At 49.7% G+C, this 18525-nt stretch overlaps 2 protein-coding genes across 2 annotated transcripts in view; both read left to right on the top strand.

Moving 5' to 3' along the window:
* Positions 1 to 13721, top strand: part of ATN1 (atrophin 1) — a 320704-nt gene extending 306983 nt beyond the window's left edge. The window contains exon 12 of the transcript XR_012693312.1: positions 13709 to 13721. The gene's annotated coding sequence lies outside the window, so the exon portion shown is untranslated. The remainder of the gene's footprint in view (positions 1 to 13708) is intronic.
* Positions 1821 to 16926, top strand: LPCAT3 (lysophosphatidylcholine acyltransferase 3). The gene is made up of 12 exons (XM_075215815.1): positions 1821 to 2012; positions 8423 to 8530; positions 10637 to 10743; positions 10830 to 10923; positions 12397 to 12434; positions 14150 to 14328; positions 14412 to 14520; positions 14853 to 14939; positions 15185 to 15351; positions 15788 to 15935; positions 16160 to 16318; positions 16779 to 16926. The coding sequence occupies exons 1-12, from the start codon at positions 1919 to 1921 to the stop codon at positions 16893 to 16895; spliced, it is 1407 nt and encodes a 468-aa protein (XP_075071916.1). The 5' UTR covers positions 1821 to 1918; the 3' UTR covers positions 16896 to 16926.
* Positions 16927 to 18525: the final 1599 nt, after the last annotated feature.

Genomic DNA, 18525 nt, shown 5'->3' with positions numbered 1-18525 from the left:
GGGTTTCCACAAGGGATTTTCATTCAGTCAAGGGGTGAAGTTACAATGACCCGCTGTAGATTGGAAAGTAATATATTTTAGATCACAAGTACATGGTTCTCTACAATATGGACAAAGTTGTCCAATAATCAACATATATAGCCTGTGGGCATAGTAGCTATTGCTAAATAGAGTCAAATAACCCAACTATAAATTATTTAAATACAAAATTATGCATTAAACTGGATTTTATGATCCTTTCAGGACAGTGCTAAGTTCCTATACTATTCCCAGAGTGTGAAATTTGCAATCTGTATCTAAATATACATATATATAAATAAATATATATATATATACACATGATTTAGCCATAACATTTGGCACAGAGTGTGTGTGTATATACATATACATGTAAATATATATATATATATATATATATATATATATATATATATATATATTACCTGCAGCACTGTTGGCTCTAGTTTTTGGTATACGTCTTACTCAAGATATAGACGCTGCGGGTGAAACTAAACCAAAACAAACACAGAAAACACTTATTTAAAAACCTCCAGGCATTTACCCAGACATGTGAAAGTCACATCCTGTGTTTACTACTGACGCTGCGTCAACCTGTCACCTGGGTTGGGAACCTGTCACCTGAGTTTTTTTATGTGTTTATTACAGAGTGCCATGGTAAAATGAGGGGTTAAACGTGCCCTACCATTGCTGCACCTTGTTTCCCACAGGAAATGGACTGTGGCCAAGGCTTAAGATGATTTGGCTGCAACCATTGGGCAATGCAATGTGATATCTGTCCTTTTTTCAGCTATATGGAGGAATATCATTTATGTGCCCCCTGCACATAGCTGCACTGCAAATCTACCTCACGTGGCAGAAAATCGCAGGTGAATGAATACACAAGAGTGAGAGGAGACGCTCTGCGCCACACACGTTTTTTTCCGTCACAATCTCCACTTTTGTAGGACTAATTATGACTAAAAATGTTGGCATTATGCAATTTCAGACATTATCCAAGATACAGTTATACATCACAGATCACTACCTGGATAATGTCAGAACTATCTTGAAACCTGGCCCTATATAAATGTTAAGACTAATGTTATTAATCACAATTGTCAGCAATACAAATGCTTAATACATTTTCAATGTGATTTTACCATGGGACATAACTGTATGACAATAAGGCAGCTTAGATAATAGATATACAGTACATGTGATATTAGTATACAAATATTTATAAGTAAATGGGAAGATAAACCAGCACAGGGCTCTTCAAATAAAAAAAAACATTTCCATATAAATACTCCTCCAGGTCCTCAGTTTGCCCAAAGCAAAATTAACTAATAAATAAAAGAAATCAAGAGACTATATATATATATATATATATATATATATATATATATATATATATATATATATATTATATATGTATTTATTTATATATATATATATAAACATACATAATATATATACCAGTGCTGTGTGTATACAGTACATGTACATTATTCTGTGCAGGTGGGATATATTACATTATTACATATTTAATAAACAGACCACGTGATGATATCAGGGACCCGCTTTGACACAGTGAGCAGTCACCTGACCCTTCACCCACATGTGACATCACGTGACCCTTGCCCCATCAGCACATAGTGACCGCTAGTAACCCCCTCCCTTGACACGTCCAATCAGCGCCAAACCACGCCCATTGTCATGGTGGTACAGCGTTGGCCCCGCCCTCGGGTGACATTGACAGTATAACGGCCCCACGATGCCCCGCCCACCGAGCCCTCCTCATCCCGCCTGAACCAATCAGCGAGAGCGGGGCGGGGAGCAGCGCCGTAGTTTTCGCCCTGGGCGTGGCCTGTTATTGGGGGCTGCTCGGTCCATTCAGGCCCCGGCGGGTAGTGGGAAGATGGCGGCGGCCTCGGGGTCCCTGCTGCACGGGGCGGCGGAGGCGCTGGGAGCGTCGGAGGCTGCGCTGAGACTCATCCTCTCCATCTTCAGCGGTGAGAACCGGGGATGGAAGTTTTGCACATGAGGGTCGGCAGTACAGGAAGGGTTAATGGGGGTGGTGGGGGCTGGTAGGAGAGTGTACAGGTGGGAGACCCCCGGGGAGGACGGAGAGGAGAGGGGGCACCTGTTGTGTGGGCGGGGTTACTGAGAGACATGGCAACAGGGTGATCTATGGGGAGGGGGAGCTCTAATAGGGCAACAGTGTGATATATGGGGAGGGGGAGCTCTAATAGGGCAACAGTGTGATATATGGGGAGGGGGAGCTCTGGTAGGGCAACAGGGTGATCTATGGGGGGGGAGCTCTGGTAGGGCAACAGGGTGATCTATGGGGGGGGAGCTCTGATAGGGCAACAGGGTGATCTATGGGGAGGGGGAGATCTGATAGGGCAACAGGGTGACCTATGGAGGGGGAGCTCTGATAGGGCAACAGGGTGATCTATGGGGGAGGAGCTCTGATAGGGCAACAGGGTGATCTATGGGGAGGGGGAGCTCTGATAGTGCAACAGGGTGATCTATGGGGGGGGAGCTCTGATAGTGCAACAGGGTGATCTATGGGGAGGGGGAGCTCTGATAGTGCAACAGGGTGATCTATGGGGGGGAGCTCTGATAGGGCAACAGGGTGATCTATGGGGAGGGGGAGCTCTAATAGGGCAACAGTGTGATATATGGGGAGGGGGAGCTCTGGTAGGGCAACAGGGTGATCTATGGGGGGGGAGCTCTGATAGGGCAACAGGGTGATCTATGGGGAGGGGGAGATCTGATAGGGCAACAGGGTGATCTATGGAGGGGGAGCTCTGATAGGGCAACAGGGTAATCTGTGGGGGAGGAGCTCTGATAGGGCAACAGGGTGATCTGTGGGGGAGGAGCTCTGATAGGGCAACAGGGTGATCTGTGGGGGAGGAGCTCTGATAGGGCAACAGGGTGATCTATGGGGAGGGGCAGCTCTGATAGGGCAACAGGGTGCTCTGTGGGGGAGGAGCTCTGATAGGGCAACAGGGTGATCTATGGGGGGGAGCTCTGATAGGGCAACAGGGTGATCTATGGGGAGGGGGAGATCTGATAGGGCAACAGGGTGATCTATGGAGGGGGAGCTCTGATAGGGCAACAGGGTGATCTATGGGGGAGGAGCTCTGATAGGGCAACAGGGTGATCTATGGGGAGGGGGAGCTCTAATAGGGCAACAGTGTGATATATGGGGAGGGGGAGCTCTGGTAGGGCAACAGGGTGATCTATGGGGAGGGAGCTCTGATAGGGCAACAGGGTGATCTATGGGGAGGGGGAGATCTGATAGGGCAACAGGGTGATCTATGGAGGGGGAGCTCTGATAGGGCAACAGGGTGATCTATGGGGGAGGAGCTCTGATAGGGCAACAGGGTGATCTATGGGGAGGGGGAGCTCTGATAGTGCAACAGGGTGATCTATGGGGGGGAGCTCTGATAGTGCAACAGGGTGATCTATGGGGAGGGGGAGCTCTGATAGTGCAACAGGGTGATCTATGGGGGGGAGCTCTGATAGGGCAACAGGGTGATCTATGGGGAGGGGGAGCTCTAATAGGGCAACAGTGTGATATATGGGGAGGGGGAGCTCTGGTAGGGCAACAGGGTGATCTATGGGGGGGGAGCTCTGATAGGGCAACAGGGTGATCTATGGGGAGGGGGAGATCTGATAGGGCAACAGGGTGATCTATGGAGGGGGAGCTCTGATAGGGCAACAGGGTGATCTATGGGGGAGGAGCTCTGATAGGGCAACAGGGTGATCTATGGGGGGGCAGCTCTGATAGGGCAACAGGGTGATCTATGGGGAGGGGGAGCTCTGATAGTGCAACAGGGTGATCTATGGGGGGGAGCTCTGATAGTGCAACAGGGTGATCTATGGGGGGGAGCTCTGATAGTGCAACAGGGTGATCTATGGGGGAGGAGCTCTGATAGGGCAACAGGGTGATCTATGGGGGAGGAGCTCTGATAGGGCAACAGGGTGATCTATGGGGGGGAGCTCTGATAGTGCAACAAGGTGATCTATGGGGGGAGCTCTGATAGGGCAACAGGGTGATCTATGGGGAGGGGGAGCTCTGATAGGGCAACAGGGTGATCTACGGGGGGGAGCTCTGATAGTGCAACAGGGTGATCTATTGGGGGGGAGCTCTGATAGTGCAACAGGGTGATCTATGGGGGGGAGCTCTGATAGTGCAACAGGGTGATCTATGGGGGGGGAGCTCTGATAGGGCAACAGGGTGATCTATGGGGGGGAGCTCTGATAGGGCAACAGGGTGATCTATGGGGGGAGCTCTGATAGTGCAACAGGGTGATCTATGGGGGGGAGCTCTGATAGTGCAACAGGGTGATCTATGGGGGGGAGCTCTGATAGGGCAACAGGGTGATCTATGGGGGGGGGGAGCTCTGATAGGGCAACAGGGTGATCTATGGGGGGGAGCTCTGATAGGGCAACAGGGTGATCTATGGGGAGGGGGAGCTCTGATAGGGCAACAGGGTGATCTATGGGGGGGGAGCTCTGATAGTCTATGGGGGGAGCTCTGATAGTGCAACAGGGTGATCTATGGGGGGGGAGCTCTGATAGTGCAACAGGGTGATCTATGGGGGGGAGCTCTGATAGTGCAACAGGGTGATCTATGGGGGGGAGCTCTGATAGGGCAACAGGGTGATCTATGGGGGGAGCTCTGATAGTGCAACAGGGTGATCTATGGGGGGGGAGCTCTGATAGGGCAACAGGGTGATCTATGGGGAGGGGGAGCTCTGATAGGGCAACAGGGTGATCTATGGGGAGGGGGAGATCTGATAGGGCAACAGGGTGATCTATGGGGAGGGGGAGCTCTACTAGGGCAACAGGGTGATCTATGGGGAGGGGAGCTCTGATAGGGCAACAGGGTGATCTATGGGGAGGGGAGCTCTGATAGGGCAACAGGGTGATCTATGGGGGGGAGCTCTGATAGGGCAACAGGGTGATCTATGGGGGGAGCTCTGATAGTGCAACAGGGTGATCTATGGGGGGGAGCTCTGATAGTGCAACAGGGTGATCTATGGGGGGGAGCTCTGATAGTGCAACAGGGTGATCTATGGGGGAGGAGCTCTGATAGGGCAACAGGGTGATCTATGGGGGAGGAGCTCTGATAGGGCAACAGGGTGATCTATGGGGGGGAGCTCTGATAGTGCAACAAGGTGATCTATGGGGGGAGCTCTGATAGGGCAACAGGGTGATCTATGGGGAGGGGGAGCTCTGATAGGGCAACAGGGTGATCTACGGGGGGGAGCTCTGATAGTGCAACAGGGTGATCTATTGGGGGGGAGCTCTGATAGTGCAACAGGGTGATCTATGGGGGGGAGCTCTGATAGTGCAACAGGGTGATCTATGGGGGGGGAGCTCTGATAGGGCAACAGGGTGATCTATGGGGGGGAGCTCTGATAGGGCAACAGGGTGATCTATGGGGGGAGCTCTGATAGTGCAACAGGGTGATCTATGGGGGGGAGCTCTGATAGTGCAACAGGGTGATCTATGGGGGGGAGCTCTGATAGGGCAACAGGGTGATCTATGGGGGGGGGGAGCTCTGATAGGGCAACAGGGTGATCTATGGGGGGGAGCTCTGATAGGGCAACAGGGTGATCTATGGGGAGGGGGAGCTCTGATAGGGCAACAGGGTGATCTATGGGGGGGAGCTCTGATAGTCTATGGGGGGAGCTCTGATAGTGCAACAGGGTGATCTATGGGGGGGAGCTCTGATAGTGCAACAGGGTGATCTATGGGGGGGAGCTCTGATAGTGCAACAGGGTGATCTATGGGGGGGAGCTCTGATAGGGCAACAGGGTGATCTATGGGGGGAGCTCTGATAGTGCAACAGGGTGATCTATGGGGGGGGAGCTCTGATAGGGCAACAGGGTGATCTATGGGGAGGGGGAGCTCTGATAGGGCAACAGGGTGATCTATGGGGAGGGGGAGATCTGATAGGGCAACAGGGTGATCTATGGGGAGGGGGAGCTCTACTAGGGCAACAGGGTGATCTATGGGGAGGGGAGCTCTGATAGGGCAACAGGGTGATCTATGGGGAGGGGAGCTCTGATAGGGCAACAGGGTGATCTATGGGGAGAGGGAGTTCTGATGGGGCAACAGGGTGATCTATGGGGAGGGGGGAGTTGTGATGGGACAACAGGGTGATCTATGGGGAGGGGTAGCTCTGATGGGGCAACAGGGTGATCTATGGGGAGGGGGAGTTCTAATAGAGCAACAGGGTTATCTATTGGGAGGGGGAGTTCTGATAGGGTAATAGGGTTATCTCTGGGGAGGGGGAGTTGTGATAGGGCAACAGGGTGATCTCTGGGGAGGGGGAGTTGTGATAGGGCAACAGGGTGATCTATGGGGAGGGGGGGAGTTGTGATGGGACAACAGGGTGATCTATGGGGGGTAGCTCTGATAGGGCAACAGGGTGATCTATGCGGAGGGGGAGCTCTGATAGGGCAACAGGGTGATCTATGGGGAGGGGGAGTTGTGATAGGGCAACAGGGTGATCTATGGGGAGGGGGAGTTGTGATAGGGCAACAGGGTGATCTATGGGGAGGGGGAGTTGTGATAGGGCAACAGGGTGATCTATGGGGAGGGGGAGCTCTGATAGGGCAACAGGGTGATCTATGGGGAGGGGGAGCTCTGATAGGGCAACAGGGTGATCTATGGGGGGGCAGCTCTGATAGGGCAACAGGGTGATCTATGGGGAGGGGGAGCTCTGATAGGGCAACAGGGTGATCTATGGGGAGGGGGAGCTCTGATAGGGCAACAGGGTGATCTATGGGGAGGGGGAGTTGTGATAGGGCAACAGGGTGATCTATGGGGAGGGGGAGCTCTGATAGGGCAACAGGGTGATCTATGGGGAGGGGGAGCTCTGATAGGGCAACAGGGTGATCTATGGGGGGGCAGCTCTGATAGGGCAACAGGGTGATCTATGGGGAGGGGAGCTCTGATAGGGCAACAGGGTGATCTATGGGGAGGGGGAGCTCTGATAGGGCAACAGGGTGATCTATGGGGAGGGGGAGCTCTGATAGGGCAACAGGGTGATCTATGGGGGGAGCTCTGATAGTGCAACAGGGTGATCTATGGGGGGGGAGCTCTGATAGGGCAACAGGGTAATCTATGGGGGGAGCTCTGATAGGGCAACAGGGTGATCTATGGGGGGAGCTCTGATAGTGCAACAGGGTGATCTATGGGGGGGAGCTCTGATAGGGCAACAGGGTGATCTATGGGGAGGGGGAGCTCTGATAGGGCAACAGGGTGATCTATGGGGGGGAGCTCTGATAGTCTATGGGGGGGAGCTCTGATAGTGCAACAGGGTGATCTATGGGGGGGAGCTCTGATAGTGCAACAGGGTGATCTATGGGGGGGGGAGCTCTGATAGGGCAACAGGGTGATCTATGGGGGGGGAGCTCTGATAGGGCAACAGGGTGATCTATGGGGAGGGGGAGATCTGATAGGGCAACAGGGTGATCTATGGGGAGGGGGAGCTCTACTAGGGCAACAGGGTGATCTATGGGGAGGGGGAGCTCTGATAGGGCAACAGGGTGATCTATGGGGAGAGGGAGTTCTGATGGGGCAACAGGGTGATCTATGGGGAGGGGGGAGTTGTGATGGGACAACAGGGTGATCTATGGGGAGGGGTAGCTCTGATGGGGCAACAGGGTGATCTATGGGTAGGGGGAGTTCTAATAGAGCAACAGGATTATCTATTGGGAGGGGGAGTTCTGATAGGGTAATAGGGTTATATCTGGGGAGGGGGAGTTGTGATAGGGCAACAGGGTGATCTCTGGGGAGGGGGAGTTGTGATAGGGCAACAGGGTGATCTATGGGGAGGGGGGGAGTTGTGATGGGACAACAGGGTGATCTATGGGGGGTAGCTCTGATAGGGCAACAGGGTGATCTATGGGGAGGGGGAGCTCTGATAGGGCAACAGGGTGATCTATGGGGAGGGGGAGTTGTGATAGGGCAACAGGGTGATCTATGGGGAGGGGGAGTTGTGATAGGGCAACAGGGTGATCTATGGGGAGGGGGAGTTGTGATAGGGCAACAGGGTGATCTATGGGGAGGGGGAGCTCTGATAGGGCAACAGGGTGATCTATGGGGAGGGGGAGTTGTGATAGGGCAACAGGGTGATGTATGGAAGGCGGGAGTTCTGAGAGAGTGACGGGGTGATCTATGGGGAGGGGGGAGTTCTGATACGGCGAAGGGGCGATATATGGGGAAGGGGAGTATTGTTGATAGAGCTGGGGAATGAGCACTATAGTCATCATAACAGGGCCCTGCTAGAACTGAGGGGAAAAGCTGTATTTTGGGAGAAGGCTTTTCTGCTTTCATCTATAATGTTACCTCTTTGTGGATTCAGACCATAATTAGTACATTTCTTCTTTTTTAGGATACCCCTTGGCCTTATTTCAGCGATACTTCCTCTATAAGAAGCAGCCGTCCCATATCCATCTGTTCAACACGGTGACTGGGCTTTGTATCGCCTACTTTAACTTTGGTATGTCCGAGACACAGCATCTGCTTGGTGCAAGAACCTAGATTATAGATGTCTCCACCCTGGCTCACCGTTGTGATAGCTGCTGTTAGATTGCCATGGTAGTAGCACCAATCTCCTTTCTCTGGTTAGTGGGCACGGCATAGTCTGACCAGACTGGGGCTACATGAAAGGACCCAGTGTACTTAAATTTACCACTAGTTAAGCTGGGTGAGCGGTCTGCGATATAGTTATATGAACATGCCATATACCAGATCTTGGTATACATGGGGTTAACTGGTGGACTGAAATAATATCCTAAAATTGTCTCTCTGGTCACATACTGCCTTGTTTGTATTTTAATTTTCCACTGTTGATGTATGATTAGTAATATATCATTATACAAGATGATTGATTTTATTTTGCAGGTAATGCGGTTTATAATCTGTTAATAGTGAGAAATGGAAAAAATTTATCTTATTGATTTGAGTGAAGTCCTAGGGGAGGGGAGGTATTGGCCTGTGAGTACTGGAAAAGTCTAATTTTAAAACTCAAAATCCCTGTTGTAAATTGTTATAATCGTGGCTAATCCGGCTCGTTGCTTTGCAGCAGTGTACAGTATTAACGGAATGGGTGCAATAATTCCCTCTGGCTTGTGTGGTCAGATTGTGCCATAAAAGATTACTCAGGACATGGTATTTGCTTAAAGAAAACATTTCCAAGATGTCTTTAGGGCACATAGTTTATGAGGATCAGTGAGCGGGTACACCCTAATCTCCTGGCACAGGCTGGTACTGGTTTACAGGATGATATCTTAAATGCTCAGCATATTGTAGAGTCTGTATGAGAATGATCGAGTAGTGGAAAAATGTGGAAAGATTTCTTTAATGTTCAAGCATTAAAGTGGTCTATTATTATGTTACAAGAGTAGATTGTGAGCTCTGGTGGTTCACGGACTGATATATATAAATGAGGACTTTGTGACTGCTCTGCTGTAGTGTAATGTGATACTGTTGAAGTGATAAACTCTAAAGTGCATAGTTTATTTGAGATAAAGGGATTAGACAGATGTGTATTAAAGGTCTTTGTTTGTGCAGCGAGTCATATTACAGGTCAAGGGAATGGCCTCTGCGTGTCCTTTAGGCTGTTACTCACACGTGGAAAAGGTGCAACTGGGGAGGTCTTAAATGAACCAGTTTATTTACTCTGAACCAGTAAACTGGTTATTGTTTAGCGGCTGGGAGGCTCTTTACCGTTTAGTGGGTGGACTGAGTTAGTGAAAATGCAGCTTATTGTCAAGGAATTAGTGACCCCTCTGATGGGTATTGCCCAAAGTTCACTCGTTCTTAGTGGAAACAAATCGCTGCCCCCATTATGTATCAGAGACAGGTGCTTCTAAATTGAGTAGTGCACCAGTTTGTACAGTGTGAAACTGGTCTGAGCTTGCCCAGAAAAGTGGGCGCACGCGGATGTGCCCCCTTAGAAAACTGTTATTTGTGGGTGGTCGGGCAGGTGCAAAAAGCGGATGATGATGCCAGTTCCTTGTACTAATGAATCAACTCTGATTGGATGTTCAATTGATCCGTTTACACTGATTGGTGATTTATTGGTCCTTCAGACATATATTACGCTCCTGTGTACATGTTTTATTTTATCCATAGACAAGACAGAGCTGTTTCTACTGTATTAGAGAGAGTTTAGCAGTTTGATTGATGCTTAACAATGAATGTGTTAATGGGCAATAAAACAAATGCGTAAAAACTTGGCGCAAGTGCGTTATGAGCGTATGCGACGTGCACCTTGTGTGAACCAGACACATATTCAACTTTTGCCGTCCGGCACGCATCTTAAGACAGTTACCACTTTGCAGATGGTCTTTTTTAATGGACGCAAATTGCACCTGCGATTTGGGGTGCGATTTGGGGCTACAATATAATGGAGTTCTCTAGGAGCGCTCATTGAGTACACGGTACATTATGCTACAGGGGAGAACACACTTGTCACGTTCAATACAAGGACAACGTACAAAGTTGTGTCTGCAGTTTTAACCCATTGTTTTGTCGTGACCGTGTGTACGACCGGTTGGGTCTTCAGTTCTAGGTGACGTGAAGCCTCTGTTCTCTCTCGTAGGCTCTCAGTTGTACCACTCGCTGTTATGCATCGTGCTGCATTTCCTCATGCTGCGCCTGATGGGGAGGACGGTCACCGCGGTGCTGACCAGTTTCTGCTTTCAGATGGTGAGTATTGGCGGGTTGAGTAGAATGCCGGAACCACTGACCGTAGAACAACGTTGGTGACATCTCTGTGTGTGTCTGTGTTACAGGGATATCTGTTGTTTGGCTATTACTACACAGCCACAGATGATTATGACATCAAGTGGACAATGCCGCACTGCGTTCTTACACTGAAGCTGATCGGTGAGTGTCCCCTCCCCCTCGTAGTATTGTGGTGTAAGGGGATGTGAGGGTCGTCACAGGAGAGTGAGGCATTAAGGTTAATTCATTTATAATTGGGATGTGAAAGGTAAATCTGTAACTCGAACACATCTACGCCTGAAATAAAAGTATTTGCAATGCTAACCAGTACAACTTCAAATAATGGATCAATTTTGATTTTGTTATACGTGACCGAATCCTGCGTTAGATGCCCAGCATTCCGCTTCATCCCTGTATAACATAGTTGATGAGGTTGAAAAAAAGACACCAGTCCATCAAGTTCAACCTATTTTGGATCTCCTGCAATCCCGCATTTATATTTGAAATTGATCCAGAGTAAGCAACCGCCAATCTGTTTCAATTGTGAAAATCCCCCCCCCAGACCCAATATTGTAGTCCTATTTTTACCCTATATCCAGTACTATCCTTCATTTGATTAATGGTCGTATCCCTGGATACACTTTTCTGCAAAATATTTGTCTAACCCTTTCTTAAACATATGTATTGAATCTACCTTCCCTGCCAATGAATTCCATATCTTGACTGCCCTTACTGTAAAGAACCCCTTCCTTTGCTGGTTGTGAAACTTCCTCTCCTCTAACCTTAGGGGGTGACCGCGTGTCCTGTGTATGGTCCTTGGGGTAAAAAGTTCCCATGAAAGTTTTCTGTATTGACCCTTAATGTATTTGTACATAGTAATCATATCTCCCCTTAGATGCCTCTTTTCTAAAGTAAACATGCCTAAACTGGCTGACCTTTCCTCATAACTTAGTGACTCCATACCCTTTATCAATTTTGTCGCCCTTCTCTGGACCCTTTCTAGTTCCAAATTATCTTTTTTTCCATTGCTTTGCGATGAGAATTAAAAAACAAAACAAAAAAAAAAAGCGTCTCACGATGGACCCCCAGACTTACCAGCTTCCATCTACTGCTGCTCTCGTGTCTCCTTCACACATGTAAATGTGTTTTGGGTTTTTTTCATGTGCTTTTGAGATGTTGCACTTATACCGATACAATCCATTGTGCTGGCAGGGCTCATTAATGCATGAGGAGTGTGGAGTGGAGCAGAATTCTTTAAAATCTTATGATGGGAATGGGACCAAGGACTGTCGCTGGTCCTCATTTTAAAGCCTTTTACGTGCTTTAGTAACAAGTGAGAACAAGTTTAAACTGTTCAATCTGAACCCATGGCGGGGTTAGGGGTCGGCTGAGAATAAAGGTCAGCGAGTTGGGCCTCTTCTTTCCAGTGCAGTATTTTTCATATATGTTACAATATACATTCGGGGGATGGATCCTATTACAGATATTGCTGTCCCAGGTGATCTATGAAGGTGCTGAGAGCTGAAAGGCCCTAGGCCAAGCTCCTGCCAAGTCTTGTCCTATTGTGTTGTAACATGTCCTTGTAAAACCATTGCCTTTAAGTCTGTGCTCATCGCCCCCTTCTCACCCTTACAGGACTCGCCTTTGATTACTACGACGGTGGAAAAGCCAAGGTTTGTATCGTGTGTCTGTCTCTGAGCCAGATTCTGTAATTAACCTGTAATCTCTCCAGAGAGGAACTCGGCAATTAATCAGCGCTTCTCCTGTCTCGGTGCCAGCGGTGTTACCTTCTCCTTCTTCGCTTTTTGTTACAGACGTTACCTGTGTCAACTGTTTAATCCAGACAGTATTTACTACTCGAAAGCCGTTCTCAAATAATTGTCTAGGAAACCTGTAACCAGCTGCAATTTAGGAACGTCTCTGTTTATATCTATCCCAGCAGCCGAAATAACTGCTTCTACTAAACTCCTCTCTGCCGCTTTTACAATACTCTGTATTTTTGGGGCTTTGTGAAGATTTAAACCAGAGCTTTTCATGTTACTAACTTGTTTTTGTTGTTTTAAATATGCAGAAGGGAAATCGCAGCCTTGTCTGCAGTTTAGTAACGCTTTTGTCTACTGCTATTTTTCTTGTTAAAGTGATTAACGCAGAGTAGGTAATTATATCCTGTTTACTAAAATAGTTTATTTCTAACCATTATCACAACTTAGATGGAGAAGGCGTCACAGGGCATCAATGGAGATCACATTATGATGGTAATGAAAGTTGGCTCCCATATACAGTCTTATATCTAAATTCACTGATTTCTCCCATAAACAGAGGATAAGATCTATTTACATTCAAGAGATTACAGATCGGATTGTTATATTCCTAAAGCTGGGTACACACTACAGAAATTTTAACCAACTTTTTATGGCGAGCGATTTTACATGCGATCGATGGTCCGATCGCTCGGTCCATGGACTGCATACACACTAGCCTTGTTTAGGACGATAAAGGGAAGAGCGGACGTCCCTTTAGCGACTTTTTACAGCCATGTTGTCATGAGCAATGACTGTAATTTCGTACTCACTATTGTGGATCGGTCGGAAGTTTATACACACTGCACAGCGGAAACGAGATTGGAACGAAAATATTAAACGGTACGACCAACCAAATGAGGCGACAATCGTCCATTTGGGCAGACTTTCGACCATCGTGTCACTGCACACACTGACCCGACTTTTGAACGAGCGGTTGTATGTCGGCTGTTTGAGCCGATTATCGGACGAAAACCGTTTAGTGTGTACCCAGCTTTAGTCTTTTAGTCCTGGCACATAATGCATTTCTGGAGACTGGGCCTGATTCATTAAGGAAAGTAAAGCAAAAAAAAAAAAAAGAGTAACTTTGCACCTTGGCAAAGCCATGTTGCATTGGAGGGGGAGGTAAATGTAAAATGTGATAGCAGATTTATAATTGTGGTAGAGCATTTCCTAGATCAACTTTTTAATGTCAGTGTAAAAATAAAGCTATCAAGTATTTGAATAAGCAGTCGGTATTTTCCTTGTGTGCAAAATAATAAACTTATTTGCACCCCTTGCATTGTAATATGGTTTTGCCAAGGCTCAAAGTTACTCATTTGTTTTTTCCTTTCCTTAATGAATCAGGCCCTATATCTTTATTTTGAAATAAATAATTAGAAAGCGCAACAATAGAAACCTCGTGTGTACTGAGCATCTTAAAGAACATCATCCTGTTTGTTTAACTCTTTTTTTTTATTGCTCTCCCCCTTTTTTTTTCTTTCTTTTTTTCTCTTTTGTATACATATAACATTTTGCAGCTTGTTCAACTTCTCCCGGTCGCCCACGTAACCTATAGTAACAAACGTGCGCTCTTGTCTCCCCGACAGACCTCTCTGACCCCGGAGCAGCAGCGTTACGCAGTAATGAGAGTACCCACATTGCTAGAGGTCTGCGGCTTCTCCTATTATTACGGCGGCTTTTTAGTAGGACCCCAGTTTTCTATGTGCAGCTACATGAAGTTGGTGACCGGGCAGATGACTGATGTGGAGGGACAGAGGCCTAACAGGTGAGACTTCTGTTTTATTGAAGTATAATGCGGTACTCCTAAGCGCAGCCGAGGGTGACCCCCTTGTTTTTATCTGTGTGCAGTGTCGTGCCAGCAATGAAGCGTCTTTGCCTTGGACTCTTCTTTCTGACCATATACACGGTGTTCTCTCCCTACCTGCCCGACAACTACTTCTTGACAGACGAATATGCGGTGAGAACGGAGGAAGTGGGGCAAGAGGGCAGTACAACACCTTGAGACTGGTGCCAGTTGTAAATTGTGCAGACCGTTTCCCAATGGAAAAGTAATTAAATGAAAAATGGGTAGATACAATGTGCAAACCCAGGATCTTCCAGTTTTACCACCAGAATTCACAATTTTCAGTAGTAAATAGCACTTTGAGTGATCCTGGGTAACGTCCGTATCCCACCTTGTATAGTGAACATTTACAGCTTATAGTATGACTGAGATTTCGTCAATGAACTGTTGGGACGTAATTCTGGCTCTCGGTGTTTCACACTTTATTTCCTATGTTGTTCTTTCAGAACCAGCCGTTCTGGTACCGCTGTGTGTACATGACGATATGGGGGAAAGTGACACTGTATAAATATGTAACCTGCTGGCTGGTGACGGTAAGTGACGATCTGATCTTCCAGAAATAATCTCATATGTCTACAAAAGCACCATAGAGCTAGCGATATGCCCAACAATATATATTATTTGTAGAAGGACCTGCTTAGGGCATGGAGGCCGTCGTATAGCGATCAGCGCTCCTACGCTACCATCACATGTGGTCCCTGACGTGGTTTATGTAGTGTCATAGTAATTGATGCATTCTCAGTATATCTCACTGGATTCGTCTTCCCCCCTCCTACAGGAAGGCGTCTGCGTTCTTTCCGGCCTCGGCTATAATGGAAAAGATGAAAGTGGCCAAGCTCGCTGGAATGCCTGCGCCAATATGAAGGTGTGGCAGTTTGAGACCACGCCCCTTTTCACAGGAACCATCGCCAGCTTCAACATCAATACCAACGACTGGGTGGCAAGGTGAGACCATGTGGAGGTTAGAGTTAGTTTTTTGCGCTTTAAATGAAATCCTTTCAAACCCACCCAATCCCCCTACTCGAAATTTTGGTCCTTTGTCCTGGGATCTGTACTGTTCATCCTGTAATTGCTGTTAGCCCTGATAGCTGAATGTAACTTTTCAGTGGTTAAAGGAAGTCAATGCTGAAGCTGACTCCTGGTTTAATAAGCAGTCATCCAATCAGGAGCCAGCTGTCACTTGGTTCAAGTTTCGCCTCCCTCCTATGTCAAGAAGAGTTCCAGGGTGATCGTATGAGGAAGGAGGGTGGGATAATCCCCTTTAACATCTGGAGTAATGGTCAGGTGGTTTCATGGGTCTGTCTGCTGGTCGATATAGTGAGTGTTACATTGTGATGTCCGCAGTAACTGCTGTAAATAACATGAATCTCCTCTCTCTCAGATACGTCTTCAAGCGCCTCCGCTTCCTCGGCAATAAGTCTGTGTCTCAGGGAGCCGCCCTGTTCTTCCTGGCCATTTGGCATGGTCTGCATTCTGGATACCTCCTCTGTTTCTCGCTGGAGTTTCTGATAGTCATTGTGGAAAGACGGGTCAGTCCAACGAGGGGTTAAAGCGGACCTGTCGTCTGTACACAGTGGAGGCAGCCATTTTCTGGGAGTCTGCGCTCACACGAACATTGGTTCTATCAATAAGGCTCTACAGAATGGCTGCCTGCACTGTGTGTATGCGCAGGTACCCTGTCGGCGTGACTGGGAGGAGGGAGCAGGATCTGATGCACGTAAAGCCCTTATGATTGGACCTTCTGTCTCCCCAGATGATGGAGTTGGTGAAGGATAGTCCTTTGCTCAGTCACATCTGCTCCGTGCCTCTATTGCGCCCCCCGCTGTACGCGGTGCAGCAGTTCTTCCACTGGCTCTTCATGGGATACCCGCTGGTGCCGTTCTGCCTTTTCACCTGGGACAAGTGGTTCAAGGTAAGTTGGACTCTTCTACCCGTTTAAAGAGCCGCTCTGTAGTATAATCTGCCCGTGATGCCAGTGGGGGACCATACTCATTATAAGTGTATGTTGGTGACGGCAGCGAGCACTTAAATACTAAAATAATAATCGGGAAGTCACAATTCCCTTATGGTTAGGTACAGACGCGCTTCATTAAAAGGAGATTCTGAAAAAAATAATCAACGCCTATGAGCGCTTTTCTTTAGGGGAAGATTACAATATTTTTAAAATAAAGTCTGTCTGGTCGTAATCAGAAATCTAATTCTCTCTTCAGCAGCAGAACTGCACCCTGATCTCTGACGCTTACTACCAATATACACTGATCGTATATATCCTACTGTCAGTGTGTCCTACAGCAGCCACATGATTACTAAGCGATGAATCACGGGGATACAGAGGTCCATGTAACTGCTTATTCTCATCTCTCTCTCCCCAGGTGTACAAATCTGTCTATTTTATAGGCCACTTATTCTTTTTATTGCTGCTCTTTGCACTGCCTTATTTACGGAAAGTCCTGGTGCAAAGGAAGGACAAGCTGGAGAAAGCCCACTGACACTGCTCTATGGTAAGCGTCAGCATTGGCTCTCTGTATGTACCCTGCTTTCTGTTTATCTTCTTGTCTTGTGCACGTTGGGCACTTCCATCCTCTGAGCCCCAAACCCCAGCTGCGCCCATCGCTCCCGACCCCACTACCTCCCCCTCTGAGCCCCAAACCCCAGCTAGGTCCATCCCCCCGACCCCACCTCCTTCCCCCTCTCGGCCCCAAACCCCTGCTGTGCCCATCGCTCCCGACCCCACTACCTCCCCCTCTGAGCCCCAAACCCCAGCTATGTCCATCCCCCCGACCCCACCTCCTTCCCCTCTGAGCCCCAAACCCCTGCTGCGCCCATCGCTCCCGACCCCACTACCTCCCCCTCTGAGCCCCAAACCCCAGCTACGTCCACCCCCCCCCGATCCCACCTCCTTCCCCTCTGAGCCCCAAACCCCTGATGCGCCCATCGCTCCCGACCCCACTACCTCCCCCTCTGAGCCCCAAAACCCAGCTACGCCCACCGCTCCCGACCCCACCTCCTTCCCCTCCGAGCCCCAAACCCCAGCTGCATCCACCCCCCCGACCCCACCTCCTTCCCCTCTGAGCCCCAAACCCCTGCTAAGCTCATCGCTCCCGACCTCACTACCTCCCCCTCTGAGCCCCAAACCCCTGCTGCGCCCATCGCTCCCGACCCCACTACCTCCCCCTCTGAGCCCCAAACCCCAGCTACGTCCATCCCCCCGACCCCACTACCTCCCCCTCTGAGCCCCAAACCCCAGCTACGTCCATCCCCCCGACCGCACTACCTCCCCCTCTGAGCCCCAAACCCCAGCTACGTCCATCGATCCCGACCCTACCTCCTTTCCTTCTGAGCCCCAACCCCCCGCTGCGCCCATCGCTCCCGACCCCACCTCCTTCCCCTCTGTGCCCCAAACCCCAGCTGCGCCCATCGCTCCCGACCCCACCTCCTTCCCCTCTGAGCCCCAAACCCCAGCTTCGTCTACCCCCCGACCCCACCTCCTTCCCCTCTGAGCCCCAAACCCCAGCTTCGTCTACCCCCCGACCCCACCTCCTTCCCCTCTGAGCCCCAAACCCCTGCTGCGTCCATCCCCCCCGACCCCCCACCTCCTTCCCCTCTGAGCCCCAAACCCCTGCTGCGCCCATCGCTCCCGACCCCACTACCTCCCCCTCTGAGCCCCAAACCCCAGCTACGTCCATCGCTCCCGACCCCAGCTACGTCCATCCCCCCGACCCCACCTCCTTCTCTTCTGAGCCCAAAACCCCTGCTGCGCCCACCGCTCTCAACCCCACCTCCTTCCCCTTTGAGCCCCAAACCCCAGCTGCGCCCATCGCTCCCGACCCCACCTCCTTCCCCTTTGAGCCCCAAACCCCAGCTACGTCCATCTCCCCGACCCCCACTACCTCCCCCTCTGAGCCCCAAACCCCTGCTGCGCCCATCGCTCCCGACCCCACCTCCTTCCCCTCCGAGCCCCAAACCCCAGCTATGTCTATCCCCCCGACCCCACTTCCGTACCCTCTGAGCCCCAAACCCCTGCTGCGCCCGTCGCTCCCGACCCCACTTCCGTACCCTCTGAGCCCCAAACCCCTGCTGCGCCCGTCGCTCCCGACCCCACCTCCTTCCCCTCTGAGA

This window comes from Mixophyes fleayi, chromosome 6 (genome assembly GCF_038048845.1).
Source record: "Mixophyes fleayi isolate aMixFle1 chromosome 6, aMixFle1.hap1, whole genome shotgun sequence".
NCBI classification, from domain to species: Eukaryota; Metazoa; Chordata; class Amphibia; order Anura; family Limnodynastidae; genus Mixophyes; species Mixophyes fleayi.
Note: the sequence above shows the minus strand (reverse complement) of the source record. Positions and strands in the feature narration are given on the sequence as shown.